This window comes from Grus americana, chromosome 1 (assembly GCF_028858705.1).
Source record: "Grus americana isolate bGruAme1 chromosome 1, bGruAme1.mat, whole genome shotgun sequence".
Classification (NCBI taxonomy): Eukaryota; Metazoa; Chordata; class Aves; order Gruiformes; family Gruidae; genus Grus; species Grus americana.
The window spans coordinates 28,772,059-28,797,318 of NC_072852.1; the positions used below are offsets into that span (position 1 = coordinate 28,772,059).

Sequence of the window (25,260 nt, forward strand, 5' to 3'; positions counted from 1 at the left end):
TCTTTACTCAAATACTGGAAGTCTTCTGGGAAAGACTTCTTTGTGCTTTGGTTAAGAACTTACAAGTCAAAAGCCTAAGTATGATCCTTCTGCAGAATTACATTCTTGGAAATGCATATTGTGTGCCACATCCCCCTGACAGAAGGCACCATTTATAAAAAGAACATTCATGAAAACACAGAAGCTGGTTCTGAAAGGATAAGAGTGACACCCACTAATGTTAATGAATTTTTTAATTATTTTTTTTTTAAATCTGGACAAGACCTCCTCTCATATTTTCTCTGTACCCCTCCAAAAAATAAAAATATCTGTAAAGTAACTTCAATATTCATAAAATGAAAACTTTTCCAGGCATAAATAGTTGTAAGAAAGAGAAGCATGAGCCACCACACTTTTCTACTGGAGCAGAGTTACTTTACAAACTAGATGTTAGAGTAGCCACTATCCCTCAAGAACCCATGTGTCAACAACAAGCAAATGATTACAGGCAACATTTTTTTTTCCCTAAGCTTCATTCTCCCTGCATATTTGAGGTCTAGTGAACAAAACTGTGTGCGGTGCTAAAGCTGATCATTTTCTCTAAAGTGCTTGATGAAAGCAGGGAAACGATAAAAATGATAAATTAGTGAAACCAAAAGTGGAAGAGTTACATTTATCATACGAAACAGGAAAAAATGGAGCATTTTCACATTTTCTTCTTCCATTAGACAAGATACAGCAAAAAGATCCTTCACGGTAAAGAGATCCCTCAAAGCATATATAGTTCATAACATTTTTTTCTTACATTTCTGGGATATGAAGTCATTTGACATAAGGCTCAGGGAACATATTCCAAAAAAAAGGAAGTATTATTATGCCTAAGTAGTGAAGATTACATAGCAAGTTTTAGTCTTTAAAAAAAAAATCTTTGGGAAAATGCTATTTAATACTTTCAATAATTTTAAATGCCCCAATGCTATATATTTTACAGTAGAAATGCAAGGGCCTTTGGAACACAGCAATGCTTGGTTCTGTGCACGTCTTCTCTTAAGACATCATCTTTTTCTTACATTCCACTGAGCAAAAGACCATCCCTTCCACCGGCATGAACTTCTGGCCAATTAGACACTTGCTGCAACAGGAACACAAGAAGCACTCCTGCGTAGCATGCCAGTTGAAGTTGTTGTATGTCACACGCTGAACTTCTGGATCTATAGCATTATGACAGCCTTGGCAGATCTGTTCAGAAACAAAACAACACTTAAGTGAAGCATACACACCCTCTCTACAAGTACAACAAAGGCTGAAATTCTTAAGTGTTTTTGGAGAAGACAGACAGGTGTTAAGGTGTTGAAGGTGTTAAAAGAAACCTTTGAATTAAGTCTCCAGCTTTTGATTTTACTTTATTTTTAAAGCAGATTTTCTGATCAAAATGCAGCTGAAGACACAAAATGATGAAATGCACACAATAAGTTAGTTGCTACTGGGGCTAAACTTAGACAGATTAGTTGGGATTTTCCAATGCTAAATAATGAAAAAAACTTGTGCCAAACAGCACAGATCTTCATATAACCCACACATTTGAAGAGATTAGTTACAAATCTTCCTGTGCATTGGTAGCTGTAAAGCAATGCCAAAGAATTACAGGTTACTAGAAAGTCTTGGATGTAATTCATCTTAAAATCTGGTTCTCAAAAATTATCATTTAGATCTCAAGGAAGTTAACGTTTTGAGACCAAAAAAGGCCTCTCCAAAAGATAATTCCACACATCTACCTCAGAAGCTTATCAACTGCCAGCTAGAGATAATAGTTTTTTCCCCTCCATTTACTATGTAAACACTGTAGATGCACATTAGACTGAGCTCTCAACTAACAGCTAGAGAATTGATAGATATGAATGGACCATCATCTCAGATTAGAGTTCCTAGCATACCTAGGAACCAAGAACTACCATCCTTTCCCAAACCTCCAGCTTTATCCCATCAGTCACTCTTTTATAACTCACGTTGTTAGAAATACAAAGAAACCAAGTACCTAGACTGCAGTTGCCACTACATGCTTTTAGCAGACCAGCTGAAGTTGAATCCCACTGGTCACAAACGAACTATGATGGACACGAACTAAACATCTAGCAGCATAACTCATCTTCACCTACTTTCCTACTCCTGTTACAAAATCCTGCTTGACCACTGGCAAAGTTATTTTCAGAACAGCCTCCCCCCTGCCAGTGGCTTTTGTTCAAGTTTATGAATTAATACTTGTCTGCTTTTAGTTTTTTTTCAAAGGGGAAAAAGATGATTGATTTGAGTCTAAACTTGTATTCAATTTATACTCTTCAGATACTCCCACACTAGGAGAAAGTAAGAGTTTCAAGCTCCATAGATGTATGTTCCCTTCCTTCACAACACCAACACGTCCATACAGATCTTACCGCAGCATGGTTCTTCACGTAGCAGGGTTTGCAGACTGGCTTGTCATTCACCATTACATAAATTTCCCCAGCCAAAACGCAGTCACAGTCAAAACAGCAGAAGTGTTTCAGATGCCAGTTTTGACCTTCCGCTTGAGTATATTCATTGCTGAATATTAGCTATGAGAAAGATACAAACAAATATTAATATATGCATTTAAATAGTATTTCTTTTACTAAAGCTAGCCTCAGGATACTTTGTAATTTCCAAGGAACTCTTGGTGATTCCACCGCTTCAAATTATTTCAACAACAAAACCAAATGCATTCATTTGTTTGACTGTTTTCCAAAAGCCTCCATCACGTTTATTAAGAGCCAACAGATGCCAAAGACACCAGGCAGGCTGTTCTCTACGCTGCACAAGGTGTAATTTAGTAAGGCGCTCCCCCTAGTGACCATCATGAGGAAACAACTGCATACTTGGGACTTCATAGAATTTGTACTCATGTATTACATCCCACGTCTCCGTAGACTGCAGAAAATCCCCACCAAATCCAAAGCAAACTACGGATATCCCTGAATGTGGATTTTCCATATCAATTTCAGTTCCTTGCAATGATGATCAGCTAAAACTTGCGAAGGCACATCATAACCCTGCACTGAAATATTTTACTAAGAATCATATTCACATCTGAGAGGAGCAAACTCATATGCTAAAACAAAGGACTACGGTATTTCCTACCTCATCACATCCAGCACAGCGGGGTTTTTCGCTATCACAATAATGTCTTCCACAGTACAGGTTACCATTCTTCCAGAAATATATCATGTCTACCAGAAGTTCACTGCAGGTGCAACAGACAAAACAAGCTGGGTGCCACAATTTGTCATAGCCAGCACGTTCTGCGTAGACAGCTGGGTCACCTTCTTTCATGTTCAGTTTGCAGCGATAGCAGGACTGGAAACAAGTTATTAAGTTAAATAAGTCTTTGAGGAGGTACATTTATAGCAATTACATATTATCAACACATCTAATAAATCCCACTTTCCCAGACTGAAAGCTTTAGTTTACTCCCATGATCAGGTAGTGCGACATGATTGCACAGTACAGGTTTAACTAAGCAATTCAAGATGATGAGCATTCTACTGACATAGCACTAGTGACACATAAATGGATTATTTTGCCATACTCGCATTCTTACAACTACAGTCCAGTTCTTAAAAAAAACCAACAGGCAATTAAAATTCATGTTATGTTCTATGAGCCTTACATACACTCAAGAATAAGGAGAAAATAATAAGCCTCCAATCAAAGCTAACCAGCTAGACTATGACTAGAACACATGACAAGAAAATGGCTGTACTTATAGGTAGTGAGAAGATCAAGCCATATCTACATCACTGGTGATAAAAACATTTTGTGGTATTTCAAGCTCATTCTGTTTAAAGCTGTGTTCTAGGGATGCTAGTCACTCATGGCTCTTGTCCAATCGCCTGTGATTAATGATCTCTGGATGTAGAGATTGATTATGGAAAAGGGACTACGAAGTTTATAAACACAGCCACACTACAAATAGCTCTAAAAAGTTCATAGTCAGTCTCCTGCCCTATATCTGCTTACAGAGAGGGGTTTGTTTTCAAGTCAAAAACATAGGTGGTTTATGTTACTGAAACAAAAATTTTAATCTATAGTTCAATCATTAGTTTGGCATTTCCTGCACTCCAATTGGTCTGTGGACTGGGTTGAACATCCTGGGAAGGTCTTCTCTACGATTCACGTCACTACAAGCCCAGCCACAATTTTTTAATTGTATGTGTATATATATATAAAAAACATCTAAAGTGTCTCACAGTCTCAGCTGGAAGGCATACCAATCAGATCCTCACACTTGTTTCAGACAAGCAATTTCAAAATATACATAGAAAGGCACCAAAAGGGGAAGAACAACAGCTTGGAACAGAATGAAAGGGGAAGTGCAAATATATATGTATATAAAGCTTTTTGACTCTTCTTTCTACTTTAGACCTCATACTCCAAAAGAAGTTAATTGGAAGGTTTAGTAGTTGTATGGACCCAGATGAAGGCAAGATGATTCACTTACCCACCATTTGCAACATCCCCAGCCTGGGTGGTTAAAAGGTGCATAAAGAGATTTGCTGCTTTATGAGATGAAAATGTGCTGAATATCCATTTTACTGTTATTCAGTTTTCAGTTATGGTGAACTAGATTAGTTTATTTATTTTTAAATCAGAGGCAATTATTATAGGTATATGTACATTAATAGTGGAGAATTGTGTTTTGTTGTTTTTTCTTAATCAGGTTTAAAAGAATTGCAATCCATTACCTATAACGAAAATTAATCTTTCAAAAGACTATTTACCACAGCAACAGGAATACATGCTTTCAGACTCAATCTGAAAGACAAAGTACAAGAAGATCTGGAGAGCAAAGATGCAGAACTAATGGATAGAAAAAAGTGTAGACAAGGATGTCAATTCTTTTGCAAGGTATTTGAGCTCTTCTCTGTATTGGTTTATTTTGAATTGTTAAAAAAAGAAGTTGAGATAATGCTACAGCATATAGCTGAGACTAAGTCACATTGAAGAAATCAGACAAAAAAATACTTAAAATAATTTATCTAAATCCTGATTATTTAGCCCAGGATAAACTCAGTAGCTAACAATAGATAAACAACTCAAATGTTCACTTAGATTATTAAGCATTTCTAAGACACTTTCTAAATCACTGTGCACAGTGATGAGATAAGCCTAGCCTAAACAGTAGGAGGTATACTCAGGAGCTTGAGTAAGAAAAGTTTGGAAGTAATAAATGGGTGTAATGTAAAAAGGAAGCACCTTTTGATACAGTTACTCAAGAGGACAGAGTGCTTCCTGTCCTTGACTTAATGTAGTCCCAGCCAGTTGGCCAGCAGGGTACAGCGCAAGGTGTGTATTTCTGCAAGTCTTTCTCAAGGAGATAAGTGAAGAATTGCTGTGGTGAAACTAAAGTAACCCAGCAGGAGAGGCTGAGTTAAGACAAAGTGACAGCAACCTAATCAAGCCACGATAAAAATAACTTTTTAGTATCTTACAATCTCCATGACAAGATAATGGCAAAAATAACTTAATAATTAGTTTTAGGAAGTAGCTACAGGTAACCAAATGGCACAGCATATGACTAAGGTAAGTGGGCATGTTCAAAGCCAAGTGTTAATTTCATATTCAACATGAATTACACCAGAAGTAATATACAGTATGAGTTAAAAACAAACAACAACAAAACCACACCAAAAAGCAGCCCACCACACCCCCTAATATCACGGAAAGCCATATTCTACAACCACGTTAACGAACAGACTTTTATCTCCATCTAGAACTTGTATATTCATTTTCTGTAAGTAACCTGGAGACAAATAATTTTTAGGATTCATACATGTAATAGTAACATTTCTGGAAATCAAGTTACAAGAGCTTTTGCCACTCTGAAGTGAAGGTCTAGACTAATCACTTCACTAAACTAATTTAATGTTATTTCGGTAATCCTGTTCCTATTTTCTATCATAATTGGTAGCAGAGACATACACAGCAGAAGTTAGTGAGTTATGCCAGAAATACTTAAGGCTACAGTTTCAGAAATATTAGTGAAAACTAGGTAGTTTTACATACTTCTATTTTGTTGAGCTATTACAAGGCAGAAATCAGATGCCAAAAAAAATAGTTAAAAAATAGATCTGAATATGAAAACAAGGCTAGTCAAAACAGCCGCTATACGGCTTGGATTGTTGGACACGGGAGGGAGAGGTGTTACTTTATTATTTTTTAGTTTTATTTCATTTTAAACACAATTTGTCAGTGGGTAATTTTGGTGCTCTTCCAAGAAAGAGGAAAAAAACAGGCTTCTAAAACTAAACTAAACTCTCCAAGAGGAGAAAAGTGTAGCAATTAGTCCATAGGACTACACAAGTTTCTTGATTATTATTCTGTACCAGCCACCCTGCTAAACTCTATCTCCAAGCTAACATGTTTTTGCAACGAGGATGAAAAGGTCACCTAGGAAGTTATTTACTGCAATGCACTAAATTTGGTCATAAACCAGGATTCTGTGTGGACATTCACACTGTTTTCCAGTTCCCCTTCTTTCTTTCCCTCCCCAGGTTTTCACTATTCCAAGTTAACAAAAAAGTCAATTGGGTTAAAACAAAGAGAGCACTCTGATGATAATATACCCTTTTATTTTATCTTTCCTTTCTTATACTTACATACTGAGGTGCCTTCCGATCTGGGGACTTGTCCTCCATCGCTCCTACAGCGGCTGAGGTGCTTCTGTCACCATTGTTCACATTATTCTTGTCAGTAGGTCTCGTTTCCATCTCACCAGGGAGCTTGACATCTCCTACGCCAAGCGCCTCATTTTTGTACTTCTTCACAAATTGTTCCATCTGCTTAACTTCATTGGGGGAGAGCTCGTGGCATTTTGAAGGATCCTGATCGTGAGCAGGCAGCTGCTTTGCCAACTGCTTCTTCCTGTACTGTGCGCCTTCCGAGCCAGCAACAGGCTGCTTCTCCTTTGGTAGCATCTGCATATACTGTCTAGCCTGAACCAGGAGGAATTAGATATCAGATGCCACTTCAACTACAGACCCATCCTTTTAAGCAAACACGTGACTAAAATCATCTCTACTGTTGTTAGCGACAGTCAAATTTGTCAAAAACAAGGTTCTTTCCATAAACATTAAGCTCCCAAAACACAGTAGATGGAGATAAAATACAGCAGATGCATTAATTGGCTTCCTCCCAGAGTCAGAGACAGGCTTCCTTTTAAGCCTTTTACAGAACAGAATTATTACTTCTCAGAGTAAACAATAATTAACATTTACACAGCACCTTGTCTCTTCAAAGCTATCTAAAACTACTGATCATCATAGAAGCTGAAATAGTTTGCCTGGGGCACACAGCCCATTGCAGAAATAATTCTAGCTAAATAAAAAAGGCTCTAGCTTTAATAAAGCAAGGGCAAGCCTGAAAATCAAAGTAGTAACTGAATATTAAATTACAGTTGATTTGGATGCTCAAAGTTTAATTCACTGAAAAAGGATATTTTGAAAGGTAGGTGAAGAGATAATGTGATTCCAGCATGGATCACACAACACTGCAGTAGAGTAAATTAGCAATCAAAGTCTGAAAAGGGAAGCAAAATCCTCAGAAGGCTATCTACCATCTCAATCTACTTCAGCTGAAAACATACTGCAAAAGAGCTCTTCTTTTACATGTCAACACTAACCTTGTTCTTACCATATACAGTAAAAGCTATATGCAAGACTGAGCGTTCCCCTTAACTTTAAACAATGACATAAATTGTTGTAGGGTTTGATTTTTTATTTTTTTTTTAGCTCACAGTCCATGCAAATTTTTCAAGTTTACTAAAAAAAGGCAGGTTAGAGAAATTGCACTCCAGGGACTTAGCAGGTAACTCTTAATCCTATTTATTAAAAACCTCCTTATCTCTCTGGTTCTCAAGAAGTTCCATAGACAAGCATCCATATCTGCAAGATGACTCAAGTAAGACTCATTAAGCAGGCACCATCTTTTCAGTTTTGAGAAGGAAGAAAAGAAGAGGTACATACAGAATGACTAGAAGAGGCAAATTTATCTACTTCTCTATCTCCCATCAACTCTTGCTTTGAACATGAAGTAAAAGTGGGTTGGACTTACGAGTGTCTGATTCTGAACAGGAGGAGCCCACTCATACGTCACAGTATTGATGGAAATGTTCTTCTTGGCTGGCACTGGATTAGTCAGTATCATTACATTGCGTTTATACATGGGAATGCCATCATTCTTCAGCTTTGCAATAAGGGTCGTGTACTTTGTATCTTCAAAGAGCTTCCCCACTTTCCGATCTTCCTCATTGCTTGTGAGGACATCGTGCTCTTCCTGGCCACATTTGCAGTTGCGGCATATTTTTCTGAAATTTATGGAAACAGTAACAAAGTTACAGTCTCAGCTGAAAGTAGTAACAACATCACTGGGAACCCAAAACCTTGTTTTCTGGGCTTTGATTACAGAATATACAAGTTATTCTGCAATATGCCAAACATCTCTTGATGATATCCTTTATTTCTCTTGTTATGTTATTTACATTGTTTGTTCACAGAAATTCTGATCAGATAGATAACGGTCAACTATACTAATGCATTTTGAATTTGATGGTACATCAGTCCTTCAGTTACATCTCACTACTGATCACACACATACATGTCCATTATCACCCACCTACCACATTCATTATGGGTAGGGACCCATGAGTTAACTTAGATGCATCAACATGATCACCCAGCAACCATTTATTTGTGCTTTTAGTTTTTCAGGTTCTCTTTATAGACTCAAAGTTACACACACTATACTACTATCTTCACATGCATTTCACTGTATCTATGATATCTGGTTATCACAGGGTTGCTGTCAAGTGGAAACAAATATTTCCTAGAAAGGAAAAAAATGTATACAGCCATATATACAGTGTAATTGCATTAAGTTCTGTTCAAAGTTCAGCATTTAAGAGAGAAGATGAAAGAAAAGTGAAAAGCTTATATGGACAAAGCCTTTCAGACAGCTCTGAACCAAGTGAGAGGTACTCTGGCACAGGCTGTACAGAGAATTTTCACAGATAACATCCTTAAAAGGTAGAAGGCTTTACTTAGATATAAATGGTATTCTTTCATATACAACACATTTGAACTGCTTTGATTAAGGGATATTAGATAGCAATTTATTACCTTAAGCATAATTAAACAATTCACATATAATAAACAGAACCTTAGATTAGACAAGCTAGTTTACTATTTATTAATGGCTTCCCCAGAGCTTCAGTTCAAAGCAGTCAGCCACAGCATATGAAAATTAGTAAAGTTGGATGTTAACTAAAGGTTCTTATTATAGCCTAAGAAAACAGATCAACCTTCTGGATCCCTAGTTTGAAAAGGAATGAGTAATATTTTATCCCATTATTTATTCTTCACATAGCGAACAGTATAAAACTATTTCCTATAAAATGCTTCTTGACCCTGCTCACCAAAACACATTGAACTCTAACATGGTTCTGCATCTCGCTTTCTAAAGTCTTGAAGGCAAGATACATACCTTATTGACCTGGTTTTGGCAGGGATTAAGTTAATTTTCTTCCTAGCAGATGGTATAGCACTGTGTTTTGGATTTAGGATGAGAATAATGTTGATAATACACTGACATTTTAGCTGTTGCCAGGCAGTCAAGGACTTTTCAGCTTCTCATACTGCTCTGCCAACAAGGAGGCTGGGGGTGCACAAGAAGCTAGGAGGGGACACAGCCAGGACAGCTGACCCCAACTGGCCAAGGGATATTTCATACCATATGATGTCATGTTCCATATGTAACTGGGGGGTAGGCCAGCTCGGGGTCTTGTGGAGCATTGGCTTTGGGTGGTGCACAATTGTGCTGTTCATCACTTGTTTTGTATATTTTTTTAGTTATTACCTTTCTTTTCTGTCCTATTAAACTGTCTTTATCTCAACCCATGAAGGTTTGGGGTTTTTTTTTGGTTTGTTTGTTTTTCTCCATTTTCAATTCTCCCCCCCAACCCACTGCACAGCTGGGGAGCAAGCATATGGCCATGTAGTTGTTTTAACTGCCAGCCAGGTTAAACCATAACACTTATCTTAAGGCATCTAACAGGTACATGACAAGAACACGCCATGACTTCAGCAGGCCCATTAGGTGATGGGACCAGAAGGAATAAGGAGGACCTGCATATAACTAGTCATGTGAAGTGATGCACAGCCAGTCCCAGAGATACACTCTATATACGTACACCACTTTATGATGTGGGGTACTATCATTTCAGTGTGTGATGAACGCTGCCCTGGTCGTGTGATTATAGAGCAATCATAAGTTAAGGTAACTTAAGTTAGGAAGCCCACTCCAAATAAAAATAGCTAACTCTCCAGTAGAAATGGGCCACTCCACTCTAAAAATAACAAGGAAAATAAAAATGTTAAGAACAGACTCCACTTTGCAACATATAAAAACTTAGAGATCCATAATTGAAGTGTTGGTTGTCTGACAGCTTGCATGACTTCCAGCTCATTTCCACAACAGGAAAGATACATAGAATTTCAAAGCTGATACTTATCTGCATACCTAGTAAATACTAAGCACTTTGCAATCTCCCAAAAACATTCGAGTATGAACTAACATTGCCCGTTAAGGTTAAATGCTGTACTACGCAGTTCAAGGACTCCTAACATAAAAGTTGCGAGATCTTCAGCATCAGTCTACACCTGTCCTTTACTTAGCCAATACTTAAGAGACTATTTAATATACTAGTAAAGCAATTTATGGTCACTTCACTCATCTTTTAAGGTGATTATACCTTATTACCAACTCTCAATCATGTCTTCTTTGACACCTAATACCAGGTGACAGAATCAGATCTCACTTTTTGCAGGTTTAGTTCACCATTACATGACGACCATCATGCAGCTATACGCCTCACAGCACACATGCAACTTGAACTCAAGCAGTTAGTCCATTTGAGCAATAGCATACTAGATATTTTCTTCACTTTTTCAACTTAAGTCTTTAGCAATAGTAAGCCTCAGTCTTAGTCTTGCCTCTTGACAGGACGTGATCTAATAACATTTGTGAACAACCGGATGTTCTCAGGTAACCTGCACAGGCTCATGCAAGTAAAGAATAGTCTTGCTGTTCAGAACGGCTCTGTTTGCAAAACAGTTTGCAACTATAAGGAACAGTTCATACTGTTGTACTGCTTGTGTGGTGACAACGGCAGCCTGACAGTTTGTGCAGCTCTCCCCACTCCATACAGCACCCAACTACAGCAAAGCAGCATTGTCAACCTGCTGAGACCAGACCATCCCCAACAAGCTGTAGTGGAATTCTTCCCCTGAGACTTTCACACGTGCTGGAAAAGCCACAAGGGCACCTTATTTTTGCTCATGTTCTGTCATGAAATTGCATATTCATTTTCTAGTAGTACTCTCTCAGAATGCAGAACAACTTTGAGATCCTATTTCTGTTTCCAACCAGGAGAGTACTCTAAATCAATTGCTTTTATTGTCTTCAGTCCCACCTTGAAGGTTTAACAAGTTTCACTAATTTCAATATCCTTGAGAGATTTTTCCGTTGTCCTGATAAATATATGAGCAGATACTTGCAGAGAAGTAAAAGCATACAACCTGTTTTCAGGTCCTTCCTAGGTCCCGCTGTGAAAAACCAGCATAGAACTACTGTGCTTTATACTTTGATTGAAAAGAATGAGATACTCACTAATCTCCGCCCTGCCCCCAACTTAATTTAAGTAAGAATTTGACTGAGTACATATTTCAGTCTAATGTTGCCTCCTTGCTCTTTCAAGATCAATTGAATGACACTTTGCCTACATGGAGTTTGCAAGAAGCTATTACAAGGGCTGTGTAACAACATTGCAAATGTAGTGGCCCTGGCATTAGAGTTTGTGGATTATTACATCTCCAAATGCAGGAGAAAACGATCCAGAAAGAACATGGAAAATGCAGAGTCACAACCGATGTCAGCATATCTCAGTAAATCCAAGGAAAATCCCCAAGGCTGTTGCCATCTTCCCTGCTCCCCAAGGATCTCAGCCACATGAAGATGTCTGTATGTTACTAACAGCCAAAAAAAAAAAAAAAAAAAGGTTTCCTGTCCTGATCTATCATCCCTTTTCTTGAAAAGTTTCCAGTCGACATTTACACACATAATTCTTCCTACAGAGTACTGTTTACAATTTAATCATACCTTCTTCCACTAAGCTGCTGCATAAGAGCCCTGTTCATTAGTCACTGTCCCTTCTGCAGCAAGGATAAGGCCAATTACTTCTACTTAGACTAAATCAGCTAGTAGTTTCTTTGACTACAATACAGCTATCTTACTGAAGCAACCCCATTCCATTACCTCAAACTTACACGTCACAGATCTGTCTGGTAACTGATGCTTAATTTTTATTTTTTGTGTTAAAGCAAACACTTGACTTGTGCCAGGAAAACCAGTTGCTATTATATATACACACACACACAGAGACATCTATATATAAACACGTGTGTGTGTCTATATGTATAGACTTAAATTTTTCTCCTTTGGCTCTATCAAAGACAGACAGTGAGAATTGCTTGTTCTCTCCATCTGCATTATCAAAAGGATTTTCCCTTCACTTGAGAATATTCAGCAAGATCCCTGCTGAAGGCAGCATTGGGGACTCCTGCTTAAGTGTTCACAGCTCTCATGACTTCAGCAAAGGAGAAAAATGTTCCTCCAGTCAATTCTGAGTAGTTTGGGAAGCTTTTCCCCCATTCAAAACATGGAAGATAACGAGGAAGTTTCAAAATTTGTGGAATTTGAAGTTGCAAATCACTGTAAAAGACAGATCTAGTAGATTGTGTCTTGCTTCCAGGTCTTGGGTTGGTAGAAAGAGGAAGAAGGAAGATAAGCAGATTCCACGATCTCTCCCAAGCTGGTAAGTTCCTGTGTTCTGGATGTCTACTGGCAGCAAGGATCAAAGACTTCCAGTTCCTTCTCCAAAATCAAGTGTCAAACATCCTCCTACTTTTCTGTGTTTTGGTGTATGGAGAGGAAAAATGTATTGGGTTTGTGTGGCAAAGTTTTGGTAGTGGGGGAGGCTACAAGGGTGGCTTCTGTGAGAAGCTGCTAGAAGCTTCCCCCATGTCCGACAGAGCCAACGCCAGCTGGCTCCAAGACGGACCCGCTGCTGGCCAAGGATGAGCGCATCAGCCACGGTGGTAGTGCCTCTGGGATAATGTATTTAAGAAAAAAAACACCCAAAAAGCAAACAGGAGCAGTCTACAGCCAGAGAGAGGAGTGAGAACATGTGAGAGGAACAACCCTCCAGACACCAAGGTCAGTGAAGAAGGGGGCAGGAGGTGCTCCAGGTGCCAGAGCAAAGATTCCACTGCAGCCTGTAGAGAAGACCATGGTGAGACAGGCTGTCCCCCTACAGCCTGTGGAGGTCCATGGTGGAGCAGATATCCACCTACAGCCCGTGGAGGACTCCATGCTGGAGCAGGTAGATGCCCAAAGGAAGCTGTGACCCTGTGGGAAGCCTGCACTGGAGCAGGCTCCTGACAGGACCTGTGGCCCCATGGACAGAGGAGCCCGCACAAGAGTGGGTATGCCGGCAGGACTTGTGACCCCGTGGGGGACCCACGCTGGAGCAGTCTGCTCCTGAAGGTCTGCATCCTGTGGAAGATCCCCATTCTGGAGCAGTTTGTGAAGAACTGCAGCCCATGGGAAGGACTCATGTTGGAGAAGTTGGTGGAAGACAGTCTCCTGTGGGAGGGACCTCATGCTGGAGCAGGGGCAGAGTATGAGGAGTCCTCCCTTAAGGAGGAAGGGGTGGGAGAGACAATGTGTCATGAACTGACCCCAACCCCCATTCCCTGTCCCCCTGTGCTGCTGGGGTGGGAGGAGGGAGAGAAATCAGGAGTGAAGTTGAGCCTAGGAAGACGGGAGGGGTGGGGAGGAAGGTGTTTTTAAGATTTAGTTTTTATTTCTCATTACTCTGATTTGATTGGTAATAAATGAAATTAATTTTCCCCAAGTCGAGTCTGTTTCGCCCGTGATGGTAACTGGTGAGTGATCTCTCCCTGTCCTTAACCCACGAGCCTTTTGTTATATTTTCTCTCCCCTGCCCAGCTGAAGAGGGGAGTAGAGAGCAGCTTTGGGGGGCACCTGGCCTCCAGCCAGGGTCAACCCACCACAAAAACTAATTCCGATCATGACCCTTCCTACACTGGCTTTGCAGTGGCTCCTAGTGACAGGATGCAGCAGCTGCAAGTGCAGAGAAGCCCTCCACAAATACCTGTTAAGTCCTGAGGCTTGTGTCCTTCCTATGATTCCTTCTGTTATGTTTTCTTGCTGTTAATGCAGCTATAGTAATTATAAATGCTCTGAACTGTGCCTCAGTACTTGCCTGTCACAGCTGTATCAGAAAACATTAAAGCCAACTTAAAGCTCTCCCTGCCTTCCAGGGATTGTATCTGTGCAGAGAAGCCAGATGCTGAAAACGGTTGTTCCCAAGCTTAAGATTCTTGTCTCCAGAAGCTTTTTAATATCTTGGCAAGCCATGCTGGAGACAATTACCACTTTCCACTATATACACGACCAAGACAAATCAGAACCTTCCCTCCTACTTTTGGCAACTTTCAACTCCTGTCCCACACCTCCCTCTAGTGGGATATATTCCCAAAGAGCAAACATTTATCCGAGTAGCAATCTCTTACAGCCAGCCTGCCCTGCTAATTTTGCAGAGGCAGTTTTGCAGTCTGAAGGAACTCTAACACCTGAACTGAGAAGACCCTGCCTGCTCCTGCTGTTACACTTTGAGAGAAGCATGATTCTGAGGACAGTTTTAAAAGCAAAAACTATTAACACACTAAGATAAAGCGGGTAGTTGTTCACTGTTCAGCTACCGTTGTAGACCGTGGCTCTCACTGTATTCAGTTTGTGTTCAGCTCACAACACTGAGCCTTTCAGAACTTCAAAATTTCAGGAGAAATTTTACTAAGGGCTCTGTTTACCACCATTTCTATCCTAGCCCAATTTAACAGTTCTGCACCTATATAACCATCCCACACAAGAATTATAGCACAAAGTGCTTAAAGAGCACTTGCCACCCCAGAAAAGGTATTTTCCAAACACTCCCAGTACAGAGAAAAATAGTATAGCAACTTCATGCAAACCCCTGCTACTAGACAGGTATAGTTGTATTTTTTTCCCGTGCACTTTCCAATCTGACTCCCCAAAGGTAGAACTGAGGCTCTTTTGTACAGAAATACAGTAATAAATTACATCCTAGCTCTTTGAGGTACACTGCAGATTTCCTGTATTAGACCAAGAATTACATGATCCACTGAAGCTCCTCAGCTCCACCCAGGAGAGGGCAGTGCCACCCCTACATAGACCACAGCAGGGACTGCAGCCTGCGAACACAACTGCTGCCTCACTCACTGGTCTGGATCTGGCTTGTACGGAGGTAACTTTTTCATAATGCCCATACAGTGCTGTGCTTTGTATTTGTAACTAGAACAGCGTTGATCGTGCTTGCTATTGCTGAGCGCTTCTGGCAGTGTCAAGGCTTCCTCTTTTTTGGACTCTGCCCCCACCTCAGCAAGTAAGCTGGGGGTGGGTAAGAAGCTGGGAGGGGCCACAGCTGACTCAAACTGGCCAGAGGAATAGTCCATGGTATATAATGTCATGCACAGCAGTAAGACGGGGTAGAGGATGAAGAAGGCAGGGTTTCTAACTTACAAAGTGGACAGTGCTTGGAGACTGGCTGGGCAGTCTGCTGGTGAGAGGTGGTGAGTGACTGCCTTTGCATCACTTGCTCGCTCCCCCACCTGCTTTCCTTCACCTGTTAAACTGACTTTATTTCAACCTATGAGTTTTCTCACTTTTGTTCTCTTTTCACTCCCCCACCCTGCTGTGAGGGTACAGGGAGTGAGCAGCTGCGTGGGTGCTTGGCTGCTGGCTGGGGTCAACCCACCAGTTATTCTTCCCCGCCATGTGTAGCGGTTTCTCTAACTACAATCCCTACTACAACACCTACCTTTTACAGCTGAGCAATAGTGAACTCAGTGATTAAGCTTGAACTGATTTTGATTGTTCATGTTATAAAGGCAGTATTCCGTCCAATTGTGCTACAGTTTGCTTCTACTTAAAATACAGTTTCAGATTTTAAGGCTAACATGACTAAGTGAATAGATATTTGGAATCCATCCCTTTCTGTTCAAGTGGTGGACTCCAAAAAAATCTCTGCATCATGCAAAGCATATTAATCTATTTTTTCCTTTGAAAACTGCGTACACAAAATGATTTCAGACTTCAGATTCCCACCCTTAGTGTCCCCAGTAGCAGCTGTGCTGGGGAAACAGCTATTTTCAAAGCCATTCTTGAATTGCTGCAATGGCTAACTTCAACTGTTTCAGAGCCATGTGCCACATTTGTCTGGCACACATAGATGATGCTTCTCAGACTACTTCCAGACACCTTATTTACCTGGTCTATCCTATAAGATTTAATTTGGAAATCAAATCTATAACTGAATAGCCACTGGGTTTATGTCTTTTTCTTACTTGCTCTTTAATCCACTGCTGTCTACAAGCTCTTGCTTTTCAGGAGAGATTGCTTTGATGAGCTTTGTATTCATGACCTGGCACAATGAGCCCTAACCACAGGAGCAGTGAAATGTGTATAGAGAAAACACACACACACCCCTCCAAATACACACACAGAAGCAGACACATTCTGACTTGGTAATCATGCTATTATGTGACTAAATCACTTTAGACATTTTATTTCCTTCTATCCCAAATTCTCCCCTGTTAAAGAATAAGCTAGGAATTACAAGGTCTAACAACGAGAACTAAGAAAAAGAGGACAAAAAGAAAGAGTTGAAGAAAAGTTAACTGGAGTAATCTTTTTTTCCTCCCCTACTTGTGATTTCCCCATCTATCACACTGACTATGAACAAAAGAGCTTTCTCTCAAGTAGGAAATGACATAATTTCTCATCTAACCATGGATAAACACCACTATTTACTCCTGCAATTTTTTAAATTGTTTTACTAAAGTTACCTACACACATTAACTGTGTTCTGTTTTATTTTCCTAGTACCTCTACACGAGTCCCCTCAGTCACTGACTACATATTGAAAAAGTCTTTCCATAAATTAATAATTTATTTTTAGATGATCACATTTATTAGCATATTACCACTTCTTGCTCCATGTGGTTATTTGTAAGTTGTTTCTATAGCTACATATTACAGATACATAACCAAGAAGCTATACCCTCATCAACTTATAACAAGTTTTTGCTGTGGTCTGGTTATTTTCTAAACTGAGTCTCAGCTGCAGTCAAATACTTGGGCAAAGATGTAAAATCTTCTAGGCCTTATCTGCACCTGATGCCACTATGGCTGGGATGTAAAGACTACCTTAAAAAACCCCTACAAAATAAAACCCTATTGCAGATACAGTTATGACTAGAGCTAAATAGCATTGGTGAAATGTAATCATTTTCATTGCTAGTGTGTGCTAGTGCTACTAACAATTATTATTTTAATGTCTTTTCCAGGCTGCTCCCTTTGAGAGGGATTTTTTTTTTTTAAATTAGAATCACTAAGCTACATCTTAAAGCACACCCAGTATAATCAGTGAACTGGGGTAGCTATATATATATATCTATCTTGTTACAGTAAAACAAGAAAGGCCTTAATGGAATACAAAGTTTCTGCAGAATGGCATAGATCACAGCATAGGCTACTTACCACTACTGTCATCAACTCTTACTGGTTTAAGAACAATGCATCATCCAAGGCCAAGTACTATCTAACATACTTGAATTATGACACCTCTGCCCCCTCAAAGTCATTTGTAGATGTAGACAAAGCTTCAACATAGATAAGATAATTTTACCTAAAATCTCAGATCAAAGCTTATGTATTTGGTCAGGAGCTGAGAGAGCATTTTAAATACTGACATAAAGCACGCTTCTTCCCTGTCATCTCTCTTACCGTAGGGATAGAAGTGTTTTTACAAATCTACTTCAACTGTTTATTAAGCTAAAGCAAATGCTTCAGTAGAAGTACTACCACTGACTTCAGTGCAGATGAAGTTATGTTCATAAGTGATTACATACTTCAACACTCAGCTGTAATGCAGCTGAGAAGCCCTGACCCTGAACCTAGACATAGCTTCTTTAAAGCATCTGAATAGTTTAATTGAAAGAGACAACAAAGCAGTTACTTACACATTTGCATTCATGTACCAAAATCTGTGGTGCTGAGTCACAGCTTGAGACATCTGGTGTCACTTACCTCCAGAAATGAAGCTCAAATCCTTCACACTTATCCTTGCACTTTAAGCAGGGGGCACCAAATCCTTGCTCATGGCCCAAGCCCATCTGTGTACAGAGCAAGATGGCAACAGTCAGCTTCAAGAAATATGCTGCATGAATGATCTTACTTCTGCTGCCTTCATAACGTACAATCCACAACTAAAGCAAACAAGCATTGACTAAGCTGACATCAGGACAGTATTCTGGGGTCCACTCACCTTTCTGTTGTACCTCCGTAAGTGACAGTGTTCACACAAGCCTGTTCAAAGGGTTGAGCTAGCGGGAAGAGTTAGCCTTAGCCAAAACCAAGCATTTTTATGGTGACTTGTCTCCCCAGCCCACCTCACTCTGCAAACTTCACACAAGGAAAGCAGCAGATTCTTTGCAGCCCTTCCTTAGGTCTGTGGCTGTGAAACCACAGTGAGTGAGGCCATAAGACCTCTAGTCAAAGGACATTTAATCCAGCTGTCAGGACAAAGTGATTTGCAGTATGACTTGGCAAAATACAGGAGATCAAGAAATAAACAGTTCCCACATTTATATGCACTAACCTGAACATCTGATAGGAATAAAGAAAACAAAGTGATTAGTCTAATGTTCCCAAATGTATTTGGGACTACTCTGATAGTGACTGAGAGCAGAACATACCCTTTACAGTTACATTCAAGTGGACTAATACCAGCTTACTTTCCGAGGAGAAAGAGAAACAGCAGTTAGCTAAAGCAATGACTATAAATGATATGCAAAGGGTTTCACTGTGAAAAGATTAAAAAGGACAGATGACCAATTCATAACACAGAGGAAATATGAGAGAATATAAAAAAACAGCATAGAGTAAAGGCCAACTATTCACACAATATATCAACACATCAGCAAATTTAAGTAACAGCCACTGGAAGTTCGAGGTGAAAAATAGACACCAAGCACCATAACTAATGCATTCATATAACACAGTAAATTTAAAATGCCTTACTCCAGCTCTTTAGGCCCTTGGGGAACATCGCTCTTAAATCAGAGGGATGAAGGGCCAGGGAACAGCGGCCACGGTTGGGTGTGCAGGCTCCTGCCCGACACACAGAGGGGAATCCAGCGCTCCAGCAGCTCCCAGTTAGCTGTGGGTGGACGCAGTGGGAGGGATGGTCACTGTGAAGGAGACAGCTCACCTCCATTTTGGCTTTTACCATGAATGGTAAGTGAGCTAGAGCTGGCAAGTTCTGGTACTAATCTTAGTTCTGGCAACAATAATAAAATGCCAGGGTTTATTAGATGTGGTGATACAGTTTTATTAAGAAGTTTGCGATTTACTCTGAGAAGTCATACCACTATTTTTGTACATACAGGATATAAACAGCTCAACTTTCAACTTGTTTCTGTCCAAAGTGGAAGAACACATTATTCACAACCACTTGCTCAACACATGGTAAGATGCAGGGAAGACCATGTTTTCAGTTATTTTGTAATTTGAAGGATCACTGCCCTCCACAGTCATTAGACATCGCTGAGGAAGTTACAAAACTTTCCTGCAGATCATCATCTATTTAGAAATAAGAGATACTTTGGCAGCTATTAAGCTACCGCTTTCAACTGCGGGGACGGACAGAGGGACATGAAATTATTTCTTCCTTTCTTATCGGGAAGAAATACAAGCCTGCTGTGATCATGGTGACATCTTTATCAGCCTAAGGGCTCAAGAAGTTCACATGCTATAGGCACTAAACTGAAGCCAGACCAGTAGACATCTAAAATAAACAACTTTAAAGATTAAGTTCTCTTTCATCAACTACATTTTTGTCTATGTTGGATATATAAAGCTAAGGGGTTAATAAAGTTTGTCTCCACTCAGGATGGGTGTTTACAGGGATCTTCTCACCTGGAATACAGAGCCCCGCCATATGCACACCCCATACGTCAGAAAACAACTGAGCACTCTTGTCAAGTCACACACAGAGAACAAATGTTGGCCAGGATGTTCACTAAAGAGGAAGCTAAAGCAACACAAAACAATTGTGTTCTTTTTTTCAGGACAGGTTGTTTTTGTTTGGGGTTTGGTTTTTTGCTTGTTTTTTAATGCCATCCTCCCTAAAAACCCGTTAAACTTGAAATATGTTTGCATTGCCCTAAAACACCCTCCCCACCCCCCCAAAAAACCCCAAACAAACAAAAACCAAAAGCAGCAAGCAAATATGTACCCATTTTCTCTTGCTGCTACTGCAGCTACAAACTGGCATTAGTTCTTTATGCTTGGGGTCTCCCTTCCATTAAAAAGAGGGGAAGAGAAAGAAAGGGGAATAATGATAATTTTGTGTTGTAATTAGAAGGCTTAGAAACCCAAGATCACTTGTGTACAGAGCACTATTGTACTGTACACAGAGCAATAGCCTTAACACTTCAAGAGTTCCTAAAACAGGATCTGAAATGCAAGTAAGCAAATTAAAATGTTTTTTGCAATTTTTTTAATATATTGTTTCCAAGCCTCCCCAACATTTAAGGGTTTTTAACCTAAAAATACCTCTCCAGAAGCAAATTAAGGAGAGGAAATACTTGCTGTGTAACCACTCCACCCAAAACATACTCCCTCCCCAGACTATACGGACAACAACCAGCCTACTTGCATCTTCACAACCAGCAGTCTCAGAGCAGATTTTTTTCAGAAATACAGGATTCCACGTTGCCTCCCCAGTAATAAAGACCACATCATTAAGTAAATGCTTATGCAGCTTGAGACAAATAAATTTAATTAGCAAATGAGATAGACTTGTTTTGAAATGCATTTCTCAGTTTGCTGTGAAACAGAAAGAAGGGAATGACCTTTCTATATGCAATATCGGGTCACCTTATGGAAAAGGTTTAGCTCAAAACTAAGGAGCACATTGAGAACCAAATTAGACACGATTCCAGATGCCGGCACAGCCTCTGCCTTTGTTCTGACAGAGAAACTGTGTGGCCAAAAATAAAGATATAACACACAGTGGTTTTGAGTTTGACTATCTAAAAGTCAGTGCATGTCAAATATTCCTCCACAGTCCTGTAATGGGCAGGACCCATTTCAGTGGTAAGGTAGCCTCAGAAGTGACTGCTTCCTCTTCAGCGGACAATTCTGCTGTAATTTGAGAAATTCAGAGAGCCTAAAGCTGCAGTGTGCTTCTTCACTGCTGCTGCCTACGTTCATTCCCCATGCCTTTCAAAGGCCATGGCTGGCTCAGTGCTGGAGCACCCCGAGATACAGGACAGGCTGAGCACGCCCTGCAGCAGGAACGCATGCCTGAGAACAGGAGGGAACCCATTTTCCCCATAAATGGAGTTATGGGAGAAGTGGCACAGATAGGTCAGCTGAAACACTGCCAGAAGAAGGTTCCTGCCTGTCTACTGCCATTAATTTTCATTTTACAGCAAAAGCTATCTGAAACCATCTGGTATTACTAACATACCCAATACAGATTTAAATAGTCCAAGTACGGAAGACAATATAAATATGATTGAGATCATGCGTTGCATGCTGCTTTCAAGATTAAGCAGTCCTCAAGGGCAAAGAATTTCAAATGGATACAGTTAAGTGAGAATTAGTGAAAGACTGCCCCGTTTCAGTTCAGACCGGAATAGTGTCAAAAGCTGGGTATCTTTACATTAAGGAGCCATGCATAGAAGCTTACTGTCATCTTAAAAACCCAAATGGTCCAATTCAAGTGCTTAATAGTTTGTTCAGATGGGCAAGAAAAACACAGCAGTTGCTATGAAATAGCTTAAGCATGGCTTATCAGAAGAGTTTATTGTTAAGTTTATTGGACTTTCATTCCTGGTCAAGTTCAACAAATCCTGTTGCTCCCTCCCATTAATTTAAACTTGCTGGCAAATATTGAAGTCCTGCTTCGTAGCAGTTTTAGAATGCTAATTTCAGAATTTGTATTCCTATAAATAAAGGAGATTTCACAGACCATCAGACAACAAAGCATCACCACACATGGGAGGCTATGAAAAATAAATCATGGACTCAAATAGATTATGCATGTAGAGGTAGATGGCCGGTTTAGTCTGCAGGATGATCTTAGGTGGTAAAATATGGTTAAGTTTGCTAAACAAGAAATCATAGATAAATTAAAGCATAAGACAGAGCAGTAGTTTTTAAAGCTTGCCTATACTTGCTTTTAATGAGCATAGATTATTTTAAGTTGAAAGGGCTCTCTGGAGGTGACCCGACTGCCCACAAAGAGCAGATGCAACTAAATCAGATTTGCCCAGGACCTTGTCCAGATGCAGACTGAAGAGCCTATTATGATGTTGGACCACACGGAGGAAAGATGTTTAATCAGAATTTTTCACATTGCAGCTTCTGCCCACTGTCTTTCATATTATCACTGTACAGAGTCTGATTCTGTCATTTCTGTTCCCTCCCACTGAGCCGCTGGGCACAAACCATACCAAGAGTATCCTGACAGAGTTCCACTAGAAGTCTTTAATTATTTTAATATTTACAATTTAATAGTCATCACACTCAGCACAAATATAGCCCTGGAATAAAGCTAGCTGCTCCAACCTTCCTGCCCCTTTACAAAGGTCTCCCTCCCAGAAGATCTCTTTTACCTCCTCAGTCCACCAAAAGACCAGAGATAACTCAGGTCTAGGCTCCTTCTCATTTTTACCCCCCAAGAGGATGTCTGCATCACCAAACAGGTGAGCCATATTAATCTTTCACCTTGCCACAGACAGTAAGACACAATACTAGTACTTAGCCTCTGCAGAAGATCCAAAGACTTTCCATGGTTTGAGACCTCTCCAGAATTTGAAAGGTTATGGATATACAGTGAGAAAGTTGTCATTAGTGGGCTGTAATAATTAACAGCGAGCCCCAGAATAGACTACAAAAAGGGCAGTGAAGAGAATTTTTCTCCCATGTCCTTGAGTGGTCCAAGGGCAGACGTGAAGAGATCCACACTAAAGCTATTCTTGGATTTACCATAAAATCCCAGGGATGATCTTGTTTGAAGATTACCTAACTATTGATCCTTTTGGATGTTTGAGGGGCTACATTAAGTGATGCTGTTCCCCATTTCCAGCGTAAACTTGAGAAAAACACCTGTGTAGCACAACAGAACATATTTGTAGCATATCCTAATGTACTTTAGGAACTTCCAAAGAAGTGAAGGTAAAGCCAAGTATGCAAAAAAAGACCATGTGAACAAAGTGCATTAGAAATCTCATGTGGTGTGTGTGCTTTATTGCTGAGACCTGATCAGGTATCACTATGTTCTGTACCAGCAGAAGTCTTCTCTATTAGGGAAACACAACAAACTGGAAATGAAAATAAGTCTTCTGTTTGTAAAGTTTAGATGCTGTAACCTATGTTATTTCTTATGATTCTAGAATGAAAAAAACCTGCCCACAAAAGACATGATTATATCTGGATAATGATCTTATAAGACTTTTACAGACACTGTATGAGAAGAGAGAAAAAAAGTTTCATCTGTACTGAAGAGCAGCATCCCACAAACCACTCTATATTTGTTATTATTTAACATGTCTATTAAAATTGATGGCAAGTCTGTCCTAGCTTTTTTTAAATATGCATTTATATTTAGGGAAAAGTTGACTGGGATTAAGATGGAGAAGCTTGGGTAAGGAAGTCTATTTGCACAGAAAGAAGGATGCCAAAGTGGTTGCATCCGAAAAAAATATTTGAAAGATGACCCGGGCGGGACCGGCAGAAGAATAAATCAAGGAGCTGCAGCAGCTTATGATAGTACACTAGTACTAAGAATTTATTTTATTGGGATGTCTTCAACTAAATATCAAACAGTTCAGAATATAAATATTTAAGACATAGCTACACAGTCTACTGTCAAAAGACTTACAGCTATTAAAAATATCTCAGCTGGGTAGAAAACAAGTGGTGTTTATACACAAAGTCCAGTATTATGCTAGCTAAGTTTGAATGCAGTTGACACACACTATAACATTGTCTATTAACCTCCAATACAGCACTATCCATCACCCAATACTGCAGAGGTATTTTCACAATATTTGTGAATTTTGTTTTGACATCAGTGCTCTTACCCAGTCACATCTTCTAATGTTAGGTTTGGAGAAGCAGACATGGAAATCTACCTATTCACTTATTAGAATCTAAAGATCTTGCAGGAAGATTAAAGATCAACTTTTTTTTCAGCCAGTGCTTTTAGAAGCTGCAGCTATACAACCTCAGACATGGAAACAAGGCACAAAGGGAGAGTTAGGCAGACTTTAAAAAAAGAAAAACGAAAAGACCAGAAACATACACACAGCAGTACCAGAGTACAGTTACATCTAATCTAATCTGGAATTGTGATGACAGAAGCCTCCTTAACTCTCTTTACACTTGACCAAGTCTGAGACCCTAGATAACAGGCTTGACAAGCTTTCATCTTCACAGCCCTACTCCTCCTGCAGGTCTTCAGCACCTAGAACCACCTCACCAATTCTTCATGTTAATGGAAAGTATATAGTAGGGGTTTTATTATGTATATACCCTATATAAAACACATAAATGTGTATGGGATGTGTGTTACATATGAACCAAACATGCATATCTATTTTAAATAGATTGTAAAATATATTTTTTAAATACAGCACAATATATATATTTACATCTATTCCATTACATTACATCTGTAAACTTCGTATTTGTTAGAAAGAAGCCATTAATTTGCAAGATATGTTCAGTATACTTTCTTGAGGTAAAAGAAATGTGGTTTTAATCAACTTTTACCGATAAAATTTAATTCACAACTGCTACTCACCATTATTATTTTACTTAGAGGAAAGAACAAATATGTTTTTTCCAGGAACATTTGCAGAAACAGATCTTTGTGCCTTTAAAAGACAGAATACTGTAACTTACTTTTTCATGTTACTGTTTAATACTCGATTTATAACTATGCCATATCAAAGAAAGTTTCCCCTGATCTTAGAA

At 39.6% G+C, this 25,260-nt stretch overlaps 1 protein-coding gene across 1 annotated transcript in view; it reads right to left on the bottom strand.

The window, feature by feature from the left end:
* Nucleotides 1-217: 217 nt before the first annotated feature.
* The window catches only part of TES (testin LIM domain protein), a 30,304-nt gene continuing 5,261 nt past the window's right edge, over nt 218-25,260 (bottom strand). The window contains exons 2-7 of the mRNA XM_054812462.1: nt 18,298-18,383; nt 8,104-8,356; nt 6,651-6,986; nt 3,133-3,348; nt 2,412-2,570; nt 218-1,218 (exon numbers count right to left, since the gene is read on the bottom strand). Coding sequence (XP_054668437.1) covers nt 1,027-1,218; nt 2,412-2,570; nt 3,133-3,348; nt 6,651-6,986; nt 8,104-8,356; nt 18,298-18,383 — 1,242 coding nt within the window. The 3' untranslated portion in view covers nt 218-1,026. The remainder of the gene's footprint in view (nt 1,219-2,411; nt 2,571-3,132; nt 3,349-6,650; nt 6,987-8,103; nt 8,357-18,297; nt 18,384-25,260) is intronic.